This window comes from Maniola hyperantus, chromosome 11, assembly GCF_902806685.2.
Source record: "Maniola hyperantus chromosome 11, iAphHyp1.2, whole genome shotgun sequence".
Lineage (NCBI taxonomy): Eukaryota > Metazoa > Arthropoda > Insecta > Lepidoptera > Nymphalidae > Maniola > Maniola hyperantus.
Window position 1 is genome coordinate 3557802 of NC_048546.1, and position 20896 is coordinate 3578697.

Genomic DNA, 20896 nt, shown 5'->3' on the forward strand with positions numbered 1-20896 from the left:
GGTTGGCACGGTGCTAAATGCCGCTACATTAATTTTAACGATTACCTTGACTCGCGTACGATAAGGGAACCACTTAGTAACGAATTTTGATAGCCTAAGTTGCTAAGCGGAAGACCCCCCCACTAGGTGGACGGACGACATCAGACGAGTCGCAGGGAGCCACTGGATCCAGGCGGCGCAAGACCGTGGTGTGTGGAAGTCCCTACAAGAGACCTATGTCCCGCAGTGGACGTCTATTGGTTGATGATGATGATGAAGTTGCTATAGTTCGTAAAACCGATAGACGTTGGGGTCCCAAGGCGCTGGAATGGCGACCTCGCACCGGAAGGCGCAGCGTTGGAAGACGCCCCCACTAGGTGGACGGACGACATCAGACGAGTCGCAGGGAATCGCTGGATTCAGGCGGCCAAGACCGTGGCGTGTGGAAGTCCTTACAAGAGACCGGCACGAGCGCAGTATGTCCTTCCATGAAAATGATCAATCAATCATTCAATCAATCAGCCTGTTGACGTCCACGGCTGGACATAAGCCTCCCCGAGCGCGCCATCAGACGTAGTCCTAGGCCTTCCTCATCCACCCACTTCCCACTTACGGTCGTGAATCCAGTGGGTTGGAAATATATACATCATAGTAAAATTCCTTCAATCTTCAGTGAACAACTACCACTCTCCTTGATCATAATCTATTTTTACGCCAGACTGTCCTATTATGGCGTGGGTGCGGCAATAAGTATTATACCTACCTCCCACTGCCGACATAATGGCTCCCCGTGCGCCTCATTATATTGTGTCTTATTATAGGAAAACATTATAAGTGATAGTTTTTTTCAGCAAACCCTCTGATCTTTATATTTCAGGGTCCTTGAGTGTCGGTATATTGGAAGAGGAATTAAATAATATCACTTGTTTTACAGGTGAGCAAATCAGAGGAAACCAGGATGCCTTAGAATTCTAGGAATAAAGTTGCTTAGGTATCATACCATCTTGATGCAAAATACTCATATCAAATTATCTCGTATCGTACGATCCTCTTTAAAACTTCCTTTTGAGGCAAGTACAGAATCCTAAAAAATACTTTACGCATACTTTTGCATTAATAATAACATTAGCATGGATTTAGATTGTCGCTTCGCAATTCGACGTAATGCAATGACTTTAAACATGCAAAGCACATATTATTATATCATAACTTTAAGTAAATACGTACAGCGGAGCCAAGGCATCTGTATATAAACTCTATATAAACTAGCTGACTAAGTTAGGTAAGCATTAAACTTTCCTACTCTGAATAGCGTTGCTCCCGAGTATTACGTAAATTCGTTATTTTCTGCGGCGTGATGAAATTCTGTTACTTGTTTGCTCTCTTGGTTTTTACGACTTATGTTTACAGTCGTTATAATAATATGATTTTTAGGGTTCCGTACCTCAAAAGGAAAAACGGAACCCTTATAGGATCACTTTGTTGCCTGTCTGTCTGCCTGTCGGTCTGTCAAGAAACCTACAGGGTACTTCCCGTTGACCTATCATGAAATTTGGCAGGTAGGTGGATCTTATAGCAGACATTCGGGGAAAAATCTGAAAACCGTGACTTTGTGCTTACATCACACAAAAAAATTTAATTGTGGTCACGAGTTAATAATTAGTATTTTCAATTTTCAAAGTAAGATAACTATATTATCAACTGGGGTATCATATGAAAGGTCTTCACCTGTACATTCTAAAACAGCCTTTTATTTATTTTTATGCATCATAATTTTGAATTATCGTGCAAAATGTCGAAAAAACACGACTGTAGTACGGAACCCTCGTTGCGCGAGCCTGACTCGCACTTGACCGGTTTTTAAGTAGTGTGAATGTCTTGTATGCATTTCCCACTCCATGGTTTGAGCTGCCTGAATCCAGCCAGCGCCAGTGGCTCCCTGCTGCGACATGTTGGATGTCGTATGGCCACCCAGTGGGGGTCCGCGCTGCACTTTCTGGTCTAAGTCTAGCCTAATGTTAGTTTTATTTTTAAAACTGGCTTATGCTAGCGATTTCGTCCGCGTGGACTACACAAATTTTAAACCCCTATTTCACCCCCTTATAGGGGTTGAATTTTCAAAAATCCTTTTCAAAAACGTCATAACAGCTATTGCATGCTATATTTCAGTCCGATCCGTCCAGTAGTTTGAGCTGTGCGTTGATAGATTAGTCAGTCAGTCAGTCACATTTTCTTTTTATATATATTTAGATATAGGTACGTGTATTAAGGTTTTAATTTAGTTCGGTGTGATAGGTAGCCTCAATTACGAGCCGAGTACAAAATAATGTGGGGCGAAACCATTTTATTAAGAACCGTAAAGTATTATTGTGTTTTAAAAAATTACGTACATTTCAGCAGTCTTTATGAAGAGGCATGGTTCAAGCTTAGTTGGTAATGGCGAGACAACACTGCTTGTTTTCATAGAATCTCTTAGAATCTTTGTTTGGATGTTGTTTCTTTGTCCCAAACCTTCTATTCGTTGTTACAAAGTTTGCGCCTACTGAAATTTTTAAGTAAAATGTTTTTAAGGGTCAGTGCAGGCCATCTGACGACCGACATCATTAATTACACGACTGCTCAAAAAAGGAGTGTAATATGTTTGTCATTTTTGTACATGTACGTAGTTGTGTGTAGGTATGTAATATGTATGTAAGTATGTACCTATGTGAGTTTCTTTTTTCCTCCATTTCTTCTAAACTTCGCGGACGAAGTCGTGGGCATCAACTAGTAGGTAATGAAGTCTAAGACTATACTCTGATTTTTAATTCGGTGGAATTCTGACGTTGTCATTTTTATACATCTGGGGAGTTATTTGTATGAAAAACAGTGTGACCACCACCTGAAGTTCGATTTTACCCAAAATTACATTAAATCCCTATCAATATAAAAAGCCCTCAGACATAACTTCGCACTAAAATAGGGTGCAATCTTTAACAGTGGAAAGTGGTAACTGGCAGCAATGGGATCGGTTGATTTGAGGATGTAATCTTGACTTATATGTTGAACATTTCTAAGTTTATTTTTAGTTCCTTTTAATTTTAATCATCTTGATGTGTCTAAAAGTACACGCTTAGATTATGATTCGGGATTTTTTAAGAAATTCTTTCACAAAAATCTTTTTCTTTACGAAAACAACATAAAATCGGCCAAATCGGTTGATTTGTTCTCAAGTGATGATCTTACATACACGCGGCAATTGATTTTTGTACCTAGAGAATTGCCATATCGCCGGAAAAATCACCGAGGAGAAAATTCTCGCAGCCATTTTTGTCTTTGCCCTTCAGGCATTTTCTAGCAGTGTTAAAAAGTTCGCCGCGTAGGTAGGTAAGTATCATTAAAACTTTAAATAGAAAGTTTCTTAGTTAGCTTTAAATACCATCTCAAAGCTGCGAAGTTTTCCCCTGGACGTGATTAAAATGCTAACCGAACTCGAATTTACATTCTTAACGACCTTTTTCACGGTGGGTACGCGTCCTTAACTTGATTTTTACCAAGTTTTTCAATACTTGTTAAGACTTTAAAATAATTGGTCTCCGCGTCATATTCTTCATTGATGAGGAGTAAGACTCTCCCTTCTTCTTCTTCTTCATTGTTAAAAGGATCCCCCTGATGTTTTTCTGTCAGGATAGAGTTCATTTGAAAAATTTCCAACAAATTCCTAAAAGGCCGGCAATTCATCGGCGGTTCCTCTGGTGCTGCAAATGTTCATGGGCGGCGCTAACCACTTAACATCAGGTGACCCGCCTGCTCGTTTGCTCGCTAAATCTATTAAAAAATAAAAAAATAAAAAATTGGGGATTATAGGAGCCCACTGCATTATGGAAATAATGCAGTGGGCTCCCAGGCAGTCCCCAGATTCTTCAAATAGGACTCTACGAAGCGACGCGACGACGCGACGACGCGACGGTGCAACGTAATAGGTAGGTACGTATATGTATGTACCTATAGTACCGAGTGTAAGTGTAGTAGTGGAACCGAGACACAGGTTCTTTTTTGATAACAACTTAAAATCACATTGACATACGGTAGAAATTGTTAACTAAGAGAGAAAGCTAAGATCACTCAGCGGGCGAAGGAGAGAGCTATGATTAGAGTTCCTCTACGTGATCAAAGCAGAAATGAGGAGATCCGTTGAAGAACTAAAATAACCGACACAGCTCAATAGGTTACGAAGCTGAAGTACCAATGGGTGGGTGAAATAGTTCGAAGAGCCGATAACTTTGGGGTCCCAATGATGGAATAATGAAATGGCGACCTCGCAACGGAAAGCGCAGCACGGTTGGCAAACTCCCCACTAGATGTAATATACAACGTTAGTTTTAGTATACACAAAACCTGAAAGTAGTTTGTTCAGAATCAGTTACAAAACCGATTGCAATAATGTTTAGTACGGGTTATTATTTTACCAAAAAATACTTTAAAATTCTGCAAGTTTGAACAAGCGAGTTGAATGACCGCATGCACCAGCTGATTCGAGCCGCGCACGATCGACGCCAGCCGTTCCGTTCGCTCACAGCCGCTTGCTTGGGGTGACCATGTTTTTCGAGGACAACGACTCAACACAACAAGCTTATAACTTCGTAAATTTTCATTAAACATTTTTGAAATTTTGTATGTCTTTATGTAAAAATATTTGACACGTGTTTCGGTTTTTGCGTCAACTAAAACTAACGTTGATCAACCATGGTTGATCCATGTTGTTCAAAGATTGTTAATCTTGCTTTAGAATCTGTCCGGCCCGTAAATGTTGATTGGAATAGCATGTTCGACTTGGAGCGAAGTATGAAGAGCACTCTTTTAAAGACCTAAAATAATAGCACACGACGTAGAAGTGGAATCTACTTTTGTTATATAATGTAGAAATGTCAACAATTATGCATGTGACACAAATAGTTACTTAGGTACCCTTAGGAAAGCTGTTGCAGTTTCTAGGTCAAACGGATCGTTACTTGCATTCGTTGGATAGAACATGCCTAAGTTACATTTTGTTAATTTTGAGTGTCAACTGATAACGGATTTTGTGCACATATTATTATTATTCGTATATAATCTACTCTCAAGCCCGTATACATCGAATTTGATCATTTATACTTAGATTGACTATTACATGGCATACTATGGTCCGTAAAGTTTTAAAATGTTATTATACTATACTTACAGTTTTTTTAACGAACGAAAACCGTTTTGAAAATTAGTCAACTTTGACTACAGTAAATGATAAGTTTATGAATACGAATGATCGCCGGAAATATCATTGAAGAGTAAATTCTCGCGTCACGCGCGTACGATGCACTTCAATTTGGAGGTTGCCTAAAGTAGTTAGCCTATATTTCTATTAGGTCTGTCTGTATAGGCATTTCATTTGCTTGCAAAACGATAAATTATTACTTAACCACTTTATCTGCGATGGATAACAATACATTTAGTTACGGATAATAAAGATTCTCTATATTTTATGTTAACGGGAGCAGCAAGTGAAATCTGTGCAATCTATGTTATACTAGATGATATCCGCGACTTCGTCTGCATGCATTTAGGTTTTTAGGGTTCCGTATCCAAAGGTTGGAAAAAGCATTATTAATTTCACTCTGCTGTCTCTGTATGTCTGTCCGCGTATCACAAAATTATCAGTTTTGGACCATTTTTGTGACAGGGTCTATCTCAAAAACTAAACTAATAGGGAATATGAAATTTCGGTATATTATATTATTATACTGTACTAAAACATTGAAAATTGGTTTGTAAGGTGTGACCAAAACATACGAACATTTTTCATCCACGGTTTGTTGCGATGTCTAGCTCTGAAATGAAATAGATATTTCATGCACCTAAAATAATATGCTGCTCATAATTATGTACGGAACCCTAAAAGAGCGAGGCCCGAACTGCACTTGGCCGGGATTAAACTATTGGCTATAAATGCATTGCAACTAGAATACCTATCTATGACCAGCTAGGTGATTCTCTAACTCAGTGTCTAACACTAAATGATAGCCACCGAGGTTGGTTAGTTCTACATTGCTGCTTCACTGGGTGATATTAAAATATTTTTTCGTAGAAAACCTTCAGCGGATTATAAAATGAGCCCCATGGCTCTCATTCAGTGTTAAAAACTGCGAATCACCCTGCTGGACATCAAGTTGTGTGCAAAAACAAGTTGCGGCCGGCAATTTTTTTTGTTCAGAATGATCTACTAGTACCTACCTAAGTACTATATTCAAAGTCTTAGCCGCGAAAATAGTTTGGCAAACTCTAATCCCTAGCGCCACGTGCATAAATCAATAACTCGCATAGCAAAATGTCTCGGGAATCTATTTAAGTATCTCTGAATACCCGCGAAAATGTATTTTAGTCGGTTCGTTTAAGGTTCAAAATGCTTTGGTGTAGAGTATTATTGACCCGGACGGTATGAAGACGGAAATGGGTCACGGGTCAAATTCGCGCTTGGTTTCTTTTTTTAATTATTTTAAAACAGGTGTGCGTTCTAAATATGGAATGGAATAGTGTAGTTACATTAACAGACAACGCTTGGCTGACTAAATTGGTGTCCCACGACACCACATGAATTATTTTAAAAAAGCCTGGTTACCTATATTTTATTTAAAGGATATCAGTAGGTAGTTAGGTACCCTTATTATCAGTACCCTTATTATAAATGCGAAAGTGTGTTTGTTTGTTGTTTTGTTGGTTTGTCCTTCAATCACATCGCAATGCAACGGATTGACGTGATTTTTTGCATTTGTATAGATAAAGATTTCCGGATCCCGGAAAATCAAAGAGTTCCCACGAGATTTTTAAAAAACCTAATTCCTCGCGAACGAATTCGCGGGCATCAGCTAGTACTTAAATAAATAATTAATATTAATTGTTATCAAAAAATGTGGACTCGGCTGGGATTGCACCAACCTGCGGTGTCGAAGACTTAATTCAGCTGGGTTAATAATTCGACTAGGTGAATCAAGTAGGTACTATTATAGTACGCGACAGGTCGAGTTGGCAATCGGGGTGGGGACGCCCCACACACCCTCCCGGTGCGGGCGACCGCGAGTGACGTGCGGGTGTGGGGGTCGTCCCCCCGCCTCATACCCCGATTGCCATCTTGACTTGTCGCGTACTTAGCCTTTATTGACATTAATATTTTTTATTAACATTTCACCTAGGTATGATTTATATAGTAATAAGATTAGGTTAGCTATCAGTTTTACTGTAAAATTCACAATCAGGTATCAAAAGAAATAAATACTGTTATTTTGATGTGTGTTATTGTTCCTATTTTATAACAGTTATTAATTATTAACTTAGCATCCCACAATTTGCCAGCCAACTCCAAATTCTTACATAACCTGCAATCGTACGGATCGTTTACATGATAGTTCGATTTCACTCCTAATCATTCAAGGCGTCGATTATTAAACACAACAGACGCGCCCGATTCATATAGTGTCGATGTTGCTAACGATTTAACCTGTATTACGAGAACGATTCGTAGTAAAATGAACGTTTATTGGTTGTTCGTTGTTCAAGCAGTCAGTGTGTTGTGCAGTGTCAAGTTTGAGGAATATTTGAATGTAACGGATCCGGCGACATGTCAAATCTACGAGTTCCGGAACGCTCATCGAGTACGTTGGAACATTAAGGGCATTTGTGCACATGTGCACACGAACCGAATACGGATGTATTCGGTTCGTGTCCGTGATTCTTCGAAGTGCCCGTCATATAAATATGCATATTCGATTCGTATTTTTTTTACGGATCCGTAAAATCACGGATGAGTGCACAAACGCCCCAAGGCAGAAACAAATTACACATAAGACACGGCTGACGGACTGTGCACACTGTCAGACGTACGCTGTGGACGTAATCTTGAGCGCTCGAACATCCGCGGACGTCCGAGACATGTCTCGCAAGACGAATATGCAGAGTGCACACCTCTGTCGCAGCTATCAGCCGCAACGTACGGACGCGTCCCATAGTTTGTTTCACGTTTTACTGCAAGGTGATTCGTTAACTCAATGATCATCACTGAAACATTGATGACACAATTATAGCCACCGAGCTCATTTGACATTAATTTTTAATCCATTGAAAGTTTTCTTCGGAAAATTAATATTTTAATTTCACACATTGAAGCACCAATGTACTCGTAGAACCAACCAATTTCAAATGAGCTTGATGGCTATCATTTAGTGTTAATAACCGAGTTGCGAATCAGCTCGCCGTCTAGTTCGTCTTCACAATAATTATTATGTGTAACATTTTTTGCAGATGCAATTATTATATTTTAAACTATTTAAGTAAAAGTTTTAACGAAACTAATCTCGAATAATGGCCATATTTCAAAGTAGAATAGATGATACATGTTACTTCGTCTGCGTGGATATTGGGATTTTCCAAGATAAAAAGCAGCCTATCCCCGTCTCCATCTCTGGGATGCGAGCTATCGTTGTACCAAATTTCGACAAAATTAGTAATGCGGATGGATCGTGAAAAAGTAACAGACAAATGCCCTTTCGCATTTATATGATTAGTATGAAATACGGTTATTTATTAGTTATAGATTCAGTTATTTTTTATTTTGTTTCAGAGACCAATCGGTTTAATCACTACAAGCTCCGGAAAGTTAGTGGAGATACGAGAGACTGTCACATTAAATTCTGACGCATTTTCAAACCAACATCACATAGATTTAGTGACTCATTTGAATGATGAGAGAATTCCTGAGAGACTCGTGCATGCTAAAGGTGGTGGAGCATTCGGTTACTTTGAAGTAACCCACGATGTGTCCAAATACACTAAAGCTGATGTGCTGAACGGTGTCGGAAAAAAGACACGAGTTTTTGTACGCGTTTCCACAGTAATTCAGAACCTCGGAGGCAACGATGTCGCGAGAGATATAAAAGGGTTTTCAGTTAAATTTTACACAAGAGAAGGTAACTGGGATCTATTGTGCCTCAGTACTCCTGTTTTCTTTCATAGAGACCCAATAGATTTTCCGAATTTCATTCATGCTATGAAACGAAATCCCAAAACAAATCTGTTCGACTTTACAACTCGCTGGGACTTCGTTACCAAGAAACCAGAAACATTAACTTCATTTTTGTACATGTTGTCTGATTATGGAATACCAAATGGTTATAGAAAAATGGAATACTTTGCGATTCATACTTTTGAAATTAATAATAAACACGGAGACAAGTATTTCGTAAGATTCAATTTCAGAACCGAACAGGGGATTGAAATTCTTACAACAGAAGAAGCTCTAGCTGTCGGAGCACGGGACCCAGACTATTATAACAGAGATCTATACAATGCAATAGAGAACAAAAAATACCCTGCTTGGAAGTTAGAGATGGATGTTATGACACTGGATTCCATCAAACATATCGACTATAATCCATTTGAAGTTACCAGACTGTGGAAAAAAGGAACTTATCATACCGTTCCTATTGGGCGCCTCGTGTTAAATAAGAATCCAGAAAATTTCTTCAGAACTGTAGAAATAAGTGCGTTTAATCCAAGTAATTTAATACCTGGTATTCCAGGACCAATAGATAATATATTCAGAACTAGACGATCTTCATATCGAGATACTCAGGCTTATCGCTTAGGTATTAACTATAATAGAATTAAAATAAATGAACCTTTATATTGGAAAGTCTATAATCGTGACGGCAAGCCTCCAGTGGGAGAGAATATGAAAGATGCGCCAAATTACTATCCAAATTCATTTAATGGTCCAGTTCCACTCGTAGATCCTGCGAGGCCTAAGAAAAAATTTAAGGTTTTGGAAGCTAATGCAATAGATTTGGATGTACCAGCCTACTTCTATAACCATTATCTATGCGATGACGGTCAGAGACAACGGCTTGTTAATAATACTGTCTCTACTCTGGTACCAGTGTCTCCACACATGCAAAGAAGAGTGATACGTTTGTTATCTTTAGCAGATCCAATTTTAGGAATTAAGGTTGCAGCAGGTCTCGAAGTGGCTCTGGAAACTCCACGACCTCACTCGCCAAGCGCGATAAAGATCCTAAGGCATCATTACAAAAGACAAAATGAAATGCAATGTACTAAGTATTAAGAAACATTAGGCGCCATCTTATGCTGAGCTCCAAGATATTCCATCTGCTGTTTTGTCGCCTACTACTCTTACTGCTGTACTCAGAGTCGCTTAATCGTTACTTAAGTTTAGTTAAAACGAGAAAAAGCTATATCTGTCACATAAATCTGTCTCGTTTTAACTCAATCTTAAGTAACGATTAGCGACTCTGAGTGCCGCGGTGAGGTATATTGTTTTTAAGTTAAATAAATAAAATATGTTTTTGATACCTCTTAGCATATTTATTTTTCCTTTTATGTACCTAAGTATGATAATTTCATGAGTCACTGTTTTAATTTTGATTTAATCAAGTCAAAAAATGTACAGATTGGAAGAGCTGCGTTGCTTTTCGATAAAAGCATGAACGTGATTGATATCCATACTATCCATACTAATATTATAAATGTGAAAGTGTGTCTGTCTGTCTGCTAGCTTTTCACGGCCCATCCGTTTAACCGATTTTGACGAAATTTGGTACAGAGACAGCTTACATCCCGGGGAAGGACATATGCTACTTTTTATCCCGCAAAAGCCCACGGGAATTTTAAAAATCGAAACTCACGCGGACGACGTCGCGGGCATCACCTAGTATTTGAATAAAGATCCTCAATAGATCGAGAGTTAAGGAGCGGACTGAATTCCCAAAGGTCGCTGGTTAAAACTTCTATTGTCGTACCCACTCCTAGTACAAACTTTTCACTTATTTGGAAGGGAAAGGGGAATATTAGTTATAACTAAACATGGCTAATATTGTTTAAAAAAATATCATCATCATCATCATCATGATCAATCCATTGCTGGGTCTTACACCTCTCTCTCTCTTACACCTTCCTAAGCTTGACCGGGAGATAAGATTCTCAAGCCTTTTCTTTTTAATTATTATTACGTCTTATTCGTTGTGCAATAAATTAAAATAAAAAATATTAGAAAAAAAATCATAAGCACTTTTATTAGCTTAGTTATCTGTTTATTACAATTTTCTCAGTTAATATTAATAATAATAATAAATATTTTTTATTCAAGTAAACTTTCAAAAGCCCTTTCGAATCCTAATATAATAACATTGTTTGGCACAATAACGATTACCTTTTGGATTTCTCCGTTCCACTGACTTCTGTCCACTTTTGCAATTATTGTCCTCCCTGGCTTTAAATATGTACTAATATTATAATGGGAAGAGTTTTTTGAGATAGTCTTGCGGTAGGCTCTTAAATCGTTCTGGATCGTGGAACAAAATAGTAGAAATCTACATTTCGCGTGAATATAGTCATATTATCATAACTAAATGTTATGTACCTACCTATGTAAATTAAATCTGTAATAATTTATCGAAGGAGATATTATTATTATACTGAATATATAATTATATACTTATATACTGACTATATAATTGGGTAAATAATTAATACCTATATCCACACCGAAGGCCGATCTTATTTTTAGTAGCACGCAATAGGTAAATTATTTTCTCCTATTTTTTTAATTTTTTTACTTATTCTTAATCGGAGTAGGTATAATAATTAAACATTAAATTTGGTACAAAAAAATAAAAACCGACTTCAATAATACCGTGTTTGTTTTACACAAAAAATTAAAAATTAATTTAATTTATTACCAAATATACTGTGTATATAAGAGCTAATATAACCCTATAATAATATCAGCTTATTAGCTGCGCGAACTTCCCAAAAGGCACAAATATGAAACTGTTTTAGCTTTTTTTTTTTTTTTTTTTTTTTTTTTTTTTTCATACAATAAAACTTAAAGCTAGCCTTTAACTAACCTAACTGTTTTAGCTATATTCTCATATTTCCGCCGCCGCTCTGTCCGCCACGGAAGTCCCCTAAAGTGTGTAAAAAATCGCGTACCTAAAAAGCTCAATTTATTTTAGTCCACACCATAAAGAACCTCGTCATCAGTATGAAACTGTCCGGCAATTTCCATTACAGTCCTCTTGGAAAGTTTGCAGTTTATTTAAACTGGCTCAATTAAAAAAATTATCAGTCTGTTCATCGCTTTTCTTTGAATTGAATTTATTTTTCAAAATTACTGTTAACTTTTTTGTAGCTAAAATAATAATAATTAAAGAACAACTAGTGCCTTCTTCTTTTTACTGTATTACAAGGTCCTGAAAGTACGTCTATCAAGTATATTGTATTTTTAACCACTTGACCCAGTAATATGAATATGTTTGCACTTTACTCGGAAGCAAGCAATTATTGTAATGTGTGTATTTAAAAATCAATTACCTATTACAATAAACACTAAGAAAAGTTATCATAAAAATAACAATTTTGTACTTTATCTATTGTATAGTAAAGTGTGAATTTGGTATGTCATTTACCTTATCCCTAAGGCATTAAAATGATATATAAAAATAAAATAATATAAAATGAAAATAGCCTTTATTTCAGAGTCAACAATGTTTTAGTATTAAAATATATTTGCTTCACTAAAAATCTCTTAACCTGTGAGTGTCTCGCATTACACCATCCGCACGCTGCTAATGGTACCTTTACTGCTAAACATGTCGGATTTCTCAAATTACTAACAATGGGAATGTATTCATTACTGAACAATTAAAATTATATATTTCGCCTAGAACATAATATATAAGTAAAAGTCAGTTAATTTACCACGCATAGCCCTTTTCAGAATGAAAAGCCACATAGTGTTTATTTATTGCTGTTGGTTGGGAGTAAGTTTTGTGAAGTGTAGTGATGATTTGGAGCTTTATGAATATATTAACAGGACAGAACCGGCGCGTCGACAGCTGGCCGAATTCAAATTGAGACATCCGGTTCGTTATATCTAACCTGAACTGACTGAAAACCCGCCCCGTTGCACTATTGTCGTACCTACTCGTAGCACAAGCCTGACGCTTAGTTGGAGAGGAAAGGGGAATATTAGTAATTTAACATGGCTAATATTCTTAAAAAAATATGCATAAAGGTCAACGGGAAGTACCCTATAGGTTTCTTGACAGACAGACAGAAAGACAGACAGACAAAAAACAAAGTGATCCTATAAGGGTTCTGTTTTTCCTCTTGAGGTACGGAAACCTGAAAACGTGTAGGTAAATATATAAAAATAACCAACTGTACCTTTTTTTTCATTTACAGAAACCGATAGGAATACTCACTACAAGTGCAGGGAAGCTTGTAGAAATTAGAGAAACCACTACTATGAATTCGGACGCATTTTCGAATGCATATTTTATAGATGAACTTACTCATAGCAATGACGAAAGAATTCCTGAAAGAGTTGTGCATGCGAAAGGAATCGGTGCCCATGGATATTTTGAAGTGACACACGACGTATCAAAGTATACCAAAGCCGATGTGTTTAATGGCGTTGGGAAGAAAACACCAGTATTTGGACGATTTTCTGTTGCAGCCCAAAATCGTGGTGGAAGTGACGTGGTCAGAGAGCAGAAAGCACTATCTGTAAAGTTTTACACGAGGGAAGGAAATCTTGATTTGTTGTGTATTCATTTGCCAGTATTTTTCTATAGAGATCCTATTGATTTCGGACACTTCGCTCGCTCTGGAAAAAGAAATCCAAGAACTAATTTATTTGATACTACAATGCGTTGGGACTTAATTACTAAAAAGCCAGATAATGTGCACGGGCAATTATGGGTGCAATCTGATTTCGGCCTTCCAAATGGTTATCGAAAAATGAATCAGTTCCCAATTCATACTTACGAAATAAATAATAAACACGGTGACAAGTATTATGTCAGATTTAATTTTATTACTAATCAAGGTATAGAATTCCTTTCAGACAAAGTGGCTCGAGAAATTCAAGGTCGAGATCCTGATTATTTTAACAGGGATTTATATAATGCTATTGAAAATAAAAACTATCCTAGCTGGAATTTGGAAATGGATCTTATGACATTAGAAGATATAAAGAAACTAGATTATGATCCTTTCGACATTACAAGACTGTGGAAAAAAGGCACGTACAGTACTGTACAAATAGGACGCCTTGTATTTAACCGCAATCCGGATAACCAGTTTAGGGATGAAGAGCTGAGTGCGTTTAATCCCGGAAACTTAGTACCTGGTATTCCTGGACCACTTGATATTGTCTTTAGAGGAAGAAGATCATCCTACCGCGATACTCAAATTCATCGTTTGGGTATCAATCATAATAGAATTGAGATTAATAAACCACTGAATTGGAATGTTTACAATCGCGATGGTAATGCTCCAGTGAGAGAAAATATGAAAGATGCACCAAACTATTATCCTAACTCATTTAATGGACCAGTTCCGTCTGTAGACCCAAGTCGACCTAAGAGTAGACTTGTTATTTACGAGTCTAATGCTGTTGACTTGGAACCGGCAGCGGAATTCTATAACCATTTCTTGCAATGCGACGAACAAAGACAAAGGCTTGTGAATACCACGGTAATGTCATTGTTGCCCGTGGCACCAGAGTTACAGAGAAGGGTAATTCGTCTATATACTCTGACTGATGTAGACTTGGGTACAAGAGTGGCAGAAGGATTAAAACGAGCATTACATATGCCTCCACCGCCACCACCGCCCGTGTTAAGATTAATTCCACATGACAAAGACGATAAAAATAGTCATCATCTTCGCTACTTTTCAGTTTAAACACTAAAACTGGCTCAAAATATGATTTTCATTGTTCTTAGTTTGTCTATCATTTTTATTTTAATTGAATTTCTGTTTCAAAATAATATTAATTAATAAAACTCTAAAAATAGAAATAATACTCTGGAAAAAATCTACTTCCATTTATTGTATTAAAAGGTCCTTAAAATGTGTTTTAGTGATTCATAACACTAAGAATGTGTTGCTTGATACCTAAAATATCAATTCACCATCAGAAATTCCCGAATCCCCACGTCTTAGGAGTTCAGTACCCTGCAGCATCAGGATTGAAGAGTTGAGATCCGAAGTTCAACGGTGAAGTCTATGCTTGATACCAAAAATAATACTGCAACATCTGCAGTTCCTGAATTACTATAGTTTAGGAGTGCTGTACCCACATCATCAGTGTTGAGGATTTGGGACTTGGAGTTGCAAAAATGAAATACAAAGTTGGAGGATAAACCTGATATTATTTACTGTAATCATACCATCCAAACACTGCTAATGGTACGAATTAATCACTAAATATATCGGATTTCTCAAATTAGTATCTAACAATAGGAATGTATTTATTGAGCAATTAGAGTTTGATAATTTGCTCAGAGCATATTTATAAGTAAATTTCAGCGGATTTACGACGCATAGCCCTTTTCAGAATGAAGGGCTGCATAGTGTTTATTTGTTGCTGTTGGTTGGGAGTGAGTTATGTGATGTGTAGTGATGATTTGGAGCTTTATGAATATGTTAACAGGACGGAACCGGCGCGTCGACAGCTGGCCGAATTCAAATTGAGACATCCGGTTCGTTATATCTATAATTGGTCTATATTTGAATTTTTAATCAACTTCCAAAAGCCTCGGTAGCTCAACAGTTAAAGGAGCGGACTGAAAACCGAAAGGTCGCCGTTTCAAATCCCACCCGTTGCACTATTGTCGTACCTGCTCCTAGCACAATCTTTACGCTTAATTGGAGGGGAAAAGGGAATATTAGTCATTTAACTTAGCTAATATTCTTAAAAAAAAGGGAAGAGGTTCTCGATTCAGGGCGACTCGACGGCGACTTTGACAATGAAAGCGTAGACGACGGACGCTCCAGGCGCACCGAAAATCTATAATATTAAAATGAATCAGTATAGTCTGATTTTTAATTCCGTGGAATTCTGACGTTTCTTAATGTTACCAGAGATAAAACAATTCCCACAGAGAAGAAAACTTTAAATATTGTACATAGGTAAATTTAAGTACATAAATCAATTGCCGCATGTATGTAAGATCATCACTTGAGAACAAATCAACCGATTTGGCCGATTTTTGTGAAAGAATTTCTTAAAAAATCCTGAATCTAAGCGTGTACTTTTAGGCACATCAAGATGATTAAAATTAAAAGAAACTAAAAATAAACTTAGAAATATTCAACATATAAGTCAAGATTACATCCTCAAATCAACCGATCCCATTGCTGCTAGTTTCCAGTGTTAAAGATTGCACCCTATTTTAGTGCGAAGTTATGTCTTAGGGCTTTTTATATTGATAGGGATTTATTGTAATTTCGGGTAAAATCGAACTTCAGGTGGTGGTCACACTGTTTTTCATACAAATAACTCCCCTGATGTATAAAAATGACAACGTCAGAACTCCACCGAATTAAAAATCAGAGTATAAATTTAGGCTACTTTTTATTCCGGAAAGACAAAGAGTTCCCACGGGATTTTTAAAAAACCTAATTCCACGCGGTTGAAGTCGCGGGCATCAGCTAGTGTATAATAAATGCGGAAGTGTATCTGTCTATCCGTTTCTCTATTACTTTTACACGTTACTTTAACTTTGGAGACGGATACAGGATACTTTGTATAGCGTAAAAAAACCCCACTGGCTTTAAAAATAATAGCTTCAAAGCAAAAACTAGTAATTTTGTAAATATAAATAAAATAAGCAAATGTATGAGTCAAATTCATGTACTTATTAACATTTATTTCGCTTACAGAAACCGATAGGAATACTCACTACAAGTGCAGGGAAGATTGTAGAAATTAGAGAAACCACTACTATGAATTCTGATGCATTTTCGAATGCATATTTTATAGACGATCTTACTCATAGCAATGACGAAAGAATTCCTGAAAGAGTTGTGCATGCGAAAGGAACTGGTGCCCATGGATATTTTGAAGTGACACACGACGTATCAAAGTATACCAAAGCCGACGTGTTTAATGGCGTTGGGAAGAAAACACCAGTATTTGGACGCTTTTCTGTTGCAGCTCAAAATCAAGGTGGAAGTGACCTTGTCAGAGAGCAGAAAGGATTGGCTGTAAAGTTTTATACGAGGGAAGGAAATCTTGATTTTTTGTGTATTAACTTGCCAGTATTTTTCTATAGAGATCCCCTTGATTTCGGATCCTTCATTCGCTCCGCAAAAAGAAATCCAAGGACTAATTTATTTGATACTACAACCCGTTGGGACTTAGTTACTAATAAACCGGATAATGTGCACGGGCAATTATGGGTGCAATCTGATTTCGGCCTTCCAAATGGTTATCGAAAAATGAACCAGTTCCCTATTCACACTTACGAAATAAATAATAAACACGGTGATAAGTATTATGTCAGATTTAATTTTATTACTAATCAAGGTATAGAATTCCTTTCAAATGAAGTGGCTCGAGAAATCCAAGGTCGAGATCCTGATTATTTTAACAGGGATTTGTATAACGCTATTGAAAATAAAAACTTTCCGAGCTGGAATTTGGAAATGGATCTTATGACATTAGAAGATATAAAGAAACTAGATTATAATCCTTTCGATATAACGAGACTGTGGAAAAAAGGCACGTACAGTACTGTACAAATAGGACGCCTTGTATTTAACCGAAATCCAGATAACCAATTTAGGGATGTAGAGCTGAGTGCGTTTAATCCCGGAAATTTAGTACCCGGTATTCCTGGACCATTTGATATTGTCTTTAGAGGAAGAAGGTCATCCTACCGTGATACTCAAACTCATCGTTTGGGCATCAATCATAACAGAATTGAGATTAACAAACCACTGTACTGGAAAGTTTACAATCGCGATGGTAAACCTCCAGTAGGAGAAAATATGAAAGATGCACCAAATTATTATCCTAACTCATTTAATGGACCAGTTCCGTATGTAGACCCAAGTCGACCTAAGAGTAGACTTGTTATTTACGAGTCTAATGCTGTAGACTTGGAACCGGCGGCGGAATTCTATAACGATTTCTTACAATGCGACGAACAAAGACAAAGGCTTGTGAATACAACGGTAATGTCATTGTTGCCCGTGCCACCAGAGTTACAGAGAAGGGTAATTCGTCTTTACACTTTGACTGATGTTGACTTGGGTACAAGAGTGGCTGAAGGATTAAAACGAGCATTACGTATGCCTCCACCGCCACCACCACCCGTGTTAAGGTTAATTCCACATGATAAAAATGATAAAAATAGTCGTCGTCTTCGATACTTTTCAGTTTAAACAATAAAACCCAAGATATTGTTGAATTATTTATTATATTGATATTTTTGAAAGTAAATTTTCAAGAAAAATTATGCCTTAAATTACTGTTATTTTTTTAAAATAAAATATTAATTATTATAACAACTAGTATAATATAACAACTTTGAAATGTACTTATATTGTATAATATTACAACTGCTAGGTCTATCGGTTGTAGAGATCCATAACATCTTACAGTAAGAATGTCTATTATACTGTATTTTTAACCACTTGGTCCAGTCATATGTTTGTACTTTATTCAGAGTTATGTATATTTAAAAGACATTACATCAATAAACACCAAGCAAAGTTATAAAAATTTCAATTTTGTACTTTATTTATAACACGATAAAGTGTTAATTTGATTTTTTATTTAACTTACTATACTAACTTCACGCATTAAAAATAAATGTTTGTTAACGGGACTGTAGTTTAATTTTTTAAAGCTTTAGGATGAGTACTATCCCTTACTCTTATTCCAATGAGATGGTCATCCGACAGGACCGGAGAGATATCAGGACAGGACCACGAGCATTACGTCCTCTCCATGGCACTGGGGTATAAAACCGCCTACTTTTCAACTGTATTACTGCGAAATTCTGGATAGAAAATTTTAATAAATTTATTTTGGTTCGAACTCGGGACCTCACGATCCGAACAAGGTAGCAAGGAGGTAGTTATAGTAGAGGTTGTCTTGAATAGAATATAATAGTTCCAACAAGTTCCTGAAAGGCCGGCAACGCATCGGCAATTCATCTGGTGCTGCAAATGTTCATGGGCGGCGGTAATCCAGACCCGCCTGCTCGTTTGCTCGCTATCTCTATTTAAAAAAAAGTTGCACTTGTAAAAGTTTATTCGACGTTTGTTTAAGTTTGAGTTGATTTGTTTATTTTAAAGTTTTAAACTTTGACAAGTCTTTTTGAATCACCTGGGCGCGTTTGGACCCCTCGTAGCTTTAGTTTTAAGTTTGCGTAATAATTATCACCACTATATCTTACAAATCCAACATCTGACCATCAAAAAGAGTAATTTATTACCTATTTTGAATAAATCATTTGACTTTGACTTTGACATTAAAAGATCTACCACAGGTTCGAAATGCCCTTCCTACCGAGAAGAACCAGCAAAAAAACTCGGCGGTTGCTCTGTTCAAATATTCAATTTACCTACAATAATATTTTCTTTCGAGGTCTTATCAATTCCTCAATATTCTTCGTCAATTCCTCAGTGCCTGAAGACGAAAGTCTTTAACTAGTGTATTCTTCCCGTCCTCACCTATGGTGCTGAAACGTGGACTGACAAACGGCCTTGTTCACAAATTCAAAGTCGCTCAGCGAGCTATGGAGAGGGCTATGTTAGGAGTTTGTCTGAGAGATAAGATCCGAAATGAGGAGATCCGCAGGAGAACCAATGTCACTGACATAGTCCAAACTATAAGCAAGCTGAAGTGGCAGTGGGCAGGTCATGCCTGTCGTAGAGGCGATGGTCGTTGGAAGTCCTTGAGTGGAAACCACGTATAAGCAAGCGTAGTGTGGCGCGCCCTCCAGCACGATGGATTGACGATATAAAGAGGCTGGCGGGAAGGGGCTGGATGTGGAAGGCTGAGGACCGGGTGTGGTGGCGCTCTTTAGGGAAGGCCTCTGTCCAACAGTGGACCTCCACAGGCTGATGATGATGATGTAGCAGTATAAGTAAGTGATGGCAGTCCCGCGCATTGCTTGCTTGAAATAATAATGCAGCGGGCTTCCAGATCCTTCTGCATTTGTACGACTAAACAAAGTATACCATTTCGACTATTAGCTTTTAGACGCCAAGCCCAAAAATAATAGGAGGAAGAAGAATACCAAGCATCCACGTGGTAGGGATGATATTTGTTTCTGCGACGTAAGTAAGATCAGACATCAGGGAATATGGTCTAAGATCCGGTATTAGAATTGATACATCGCAAAATAGGTTGCCTAGCTAAATAACACACGAAAAAAATTAAAATGTGTTCATGAACAAATATTGCTATTTTCATTTAATAACATCATGGTTTTTGAATTATCGTGCAAAATGTCGAAAAAATACGACTTTAGTACGGAACCCTCATTGCGTGAGCCTGACTCGCACTTGGCCGGTTTTTATTTTTTATGTATGTTACCGGATTACTCGAAGACGCCTGGACCGATTTTGAATTTTTTTTTGTTTGAAAGGGTACACTTCAAAATTGGTCCCATTTAAAGTTGGTGAAGATCTGATGAACATCTTCGAAGATAGGATAATGGAACTCCTCAACGGATAAGAGTAAATTGCTCGCGATCAGTGTAATAGCTTAGTAAACAGTAGATTTTTAACCAGGCATAGCATATTTTAAAACCTTGGGGCCACTAAAAATTGTGAAATATTTTTTTTTTACAAAAAAAAATAAAAACCGACTTCGATACACAAACACTAAAAATTGAAAAATAATTTAATTTATTACCGAATATATTATGTATACAAGAGTTAATATAGTTCCATAATAATATTTTTTGGGGTCGGTGCCAATGAGGTGCCATTGTGGAGTCTCGTAAAAATATGAAGTCTAGACGATTCGCGCACCTAAAGCTAATTGGCACCGGCACCAAAAAGTATTATTATGGAACTATATTAA

The 20896-nt window shown here is 37.2% G+C and overlaps 3 protein-coding genes across 3 annotated transcripts; all 3 read left to right on the forward strand.

Moving 5' to 3' along the window:
* The first annotated feature begins 8927 nt into the window (after positions 1 to 8927).
* Positions 8928 to 10205, forward strand: LOC117986659 (catalase-like). Its single transcript, XM_034973533.2, has one exon. It carries the CDS (start codon positions 9032 to 9034, stop codon positions 10103 to 10105), a length of 1074 nt encoding a protein of 357 aa, XP_034829424.2. The 5' UTR covers positions 8928 to 9031; the 3' UTR covers positions 10106 to 10205.
* Positions 10206 to 12884: 2679 nt separating this feature from the next.
* Positions 12885 to 15212, forward strand: LOC117986660 (vegetative catalase-like). The gene is made up of 2 exons (XM_034973534.2): positions 12885 to 12923; positions 13246 to 15212. The coding sequence occupies exon 2, from the start codon at positions 13309 to 13311 to the stop codon at positions 14749 to 14751; it is 1443 nt and encodes a 480-aa protein (XP_034829425.2). The 5' UTR covers positions 12885 to 12923; positions 13246 to 13308; the 3' UTR covers positions 14752 to 15212.
* Positions 15213 to 15321: 109 nt separating this feature from the next.
* On the forward strand, positions 15322 to 18438 carry LOC117986329 (vegetative catalase-like). The gene is made up of 2 exons (XM_034973158.2): positions 15322 to 15551; positions 16735 to 18438. The coding sequence occupies exons 1-2, from the start codon at positions 15408 to 15410 to the stop codon at positions 18238 to 18240; spliced, it is 1650 nt and encodes a 549-aa protein (XP_034829049.1). The 5' UTR covers positions 15322 to 15407; the 3' UTR covers positions 18241 to 18438.
* Positions 18439 to 20896: the final 2458 nt, after the last annotated feature.

Excerpts from the sequence above, each read along its gene's own strand:
- LOC117986659 (XM_034973533.2), top strand. The coding sequence starts at position 9,032 with ATGAAACGAAATCCCAAAACAAATCTGTTCGACTTTACAACTCGCTGG.
- LOC117986660 (XM_034973534.2), top strand. The coding sequence starts at position 13,309 with ATGAATTCGGACGCATTTTCGAATGCATATTTTATAGATGAACTTACT.
- LOC117986329 (XM_034973158.2), top strand. The coding sequence starts at position 15,408 with ATGAAGGGCTGCATAGTGTTTATTTGTTGCTGTTGGTTGGGAGTGAGT. Across the intron at positions 15,552-16,734 it reads AATTCAAATTGAGACATCCG|AAACCGATAGGAATACTCAC; the intron begins GTTCGTTATATC and ends TTTCGCTTACAG.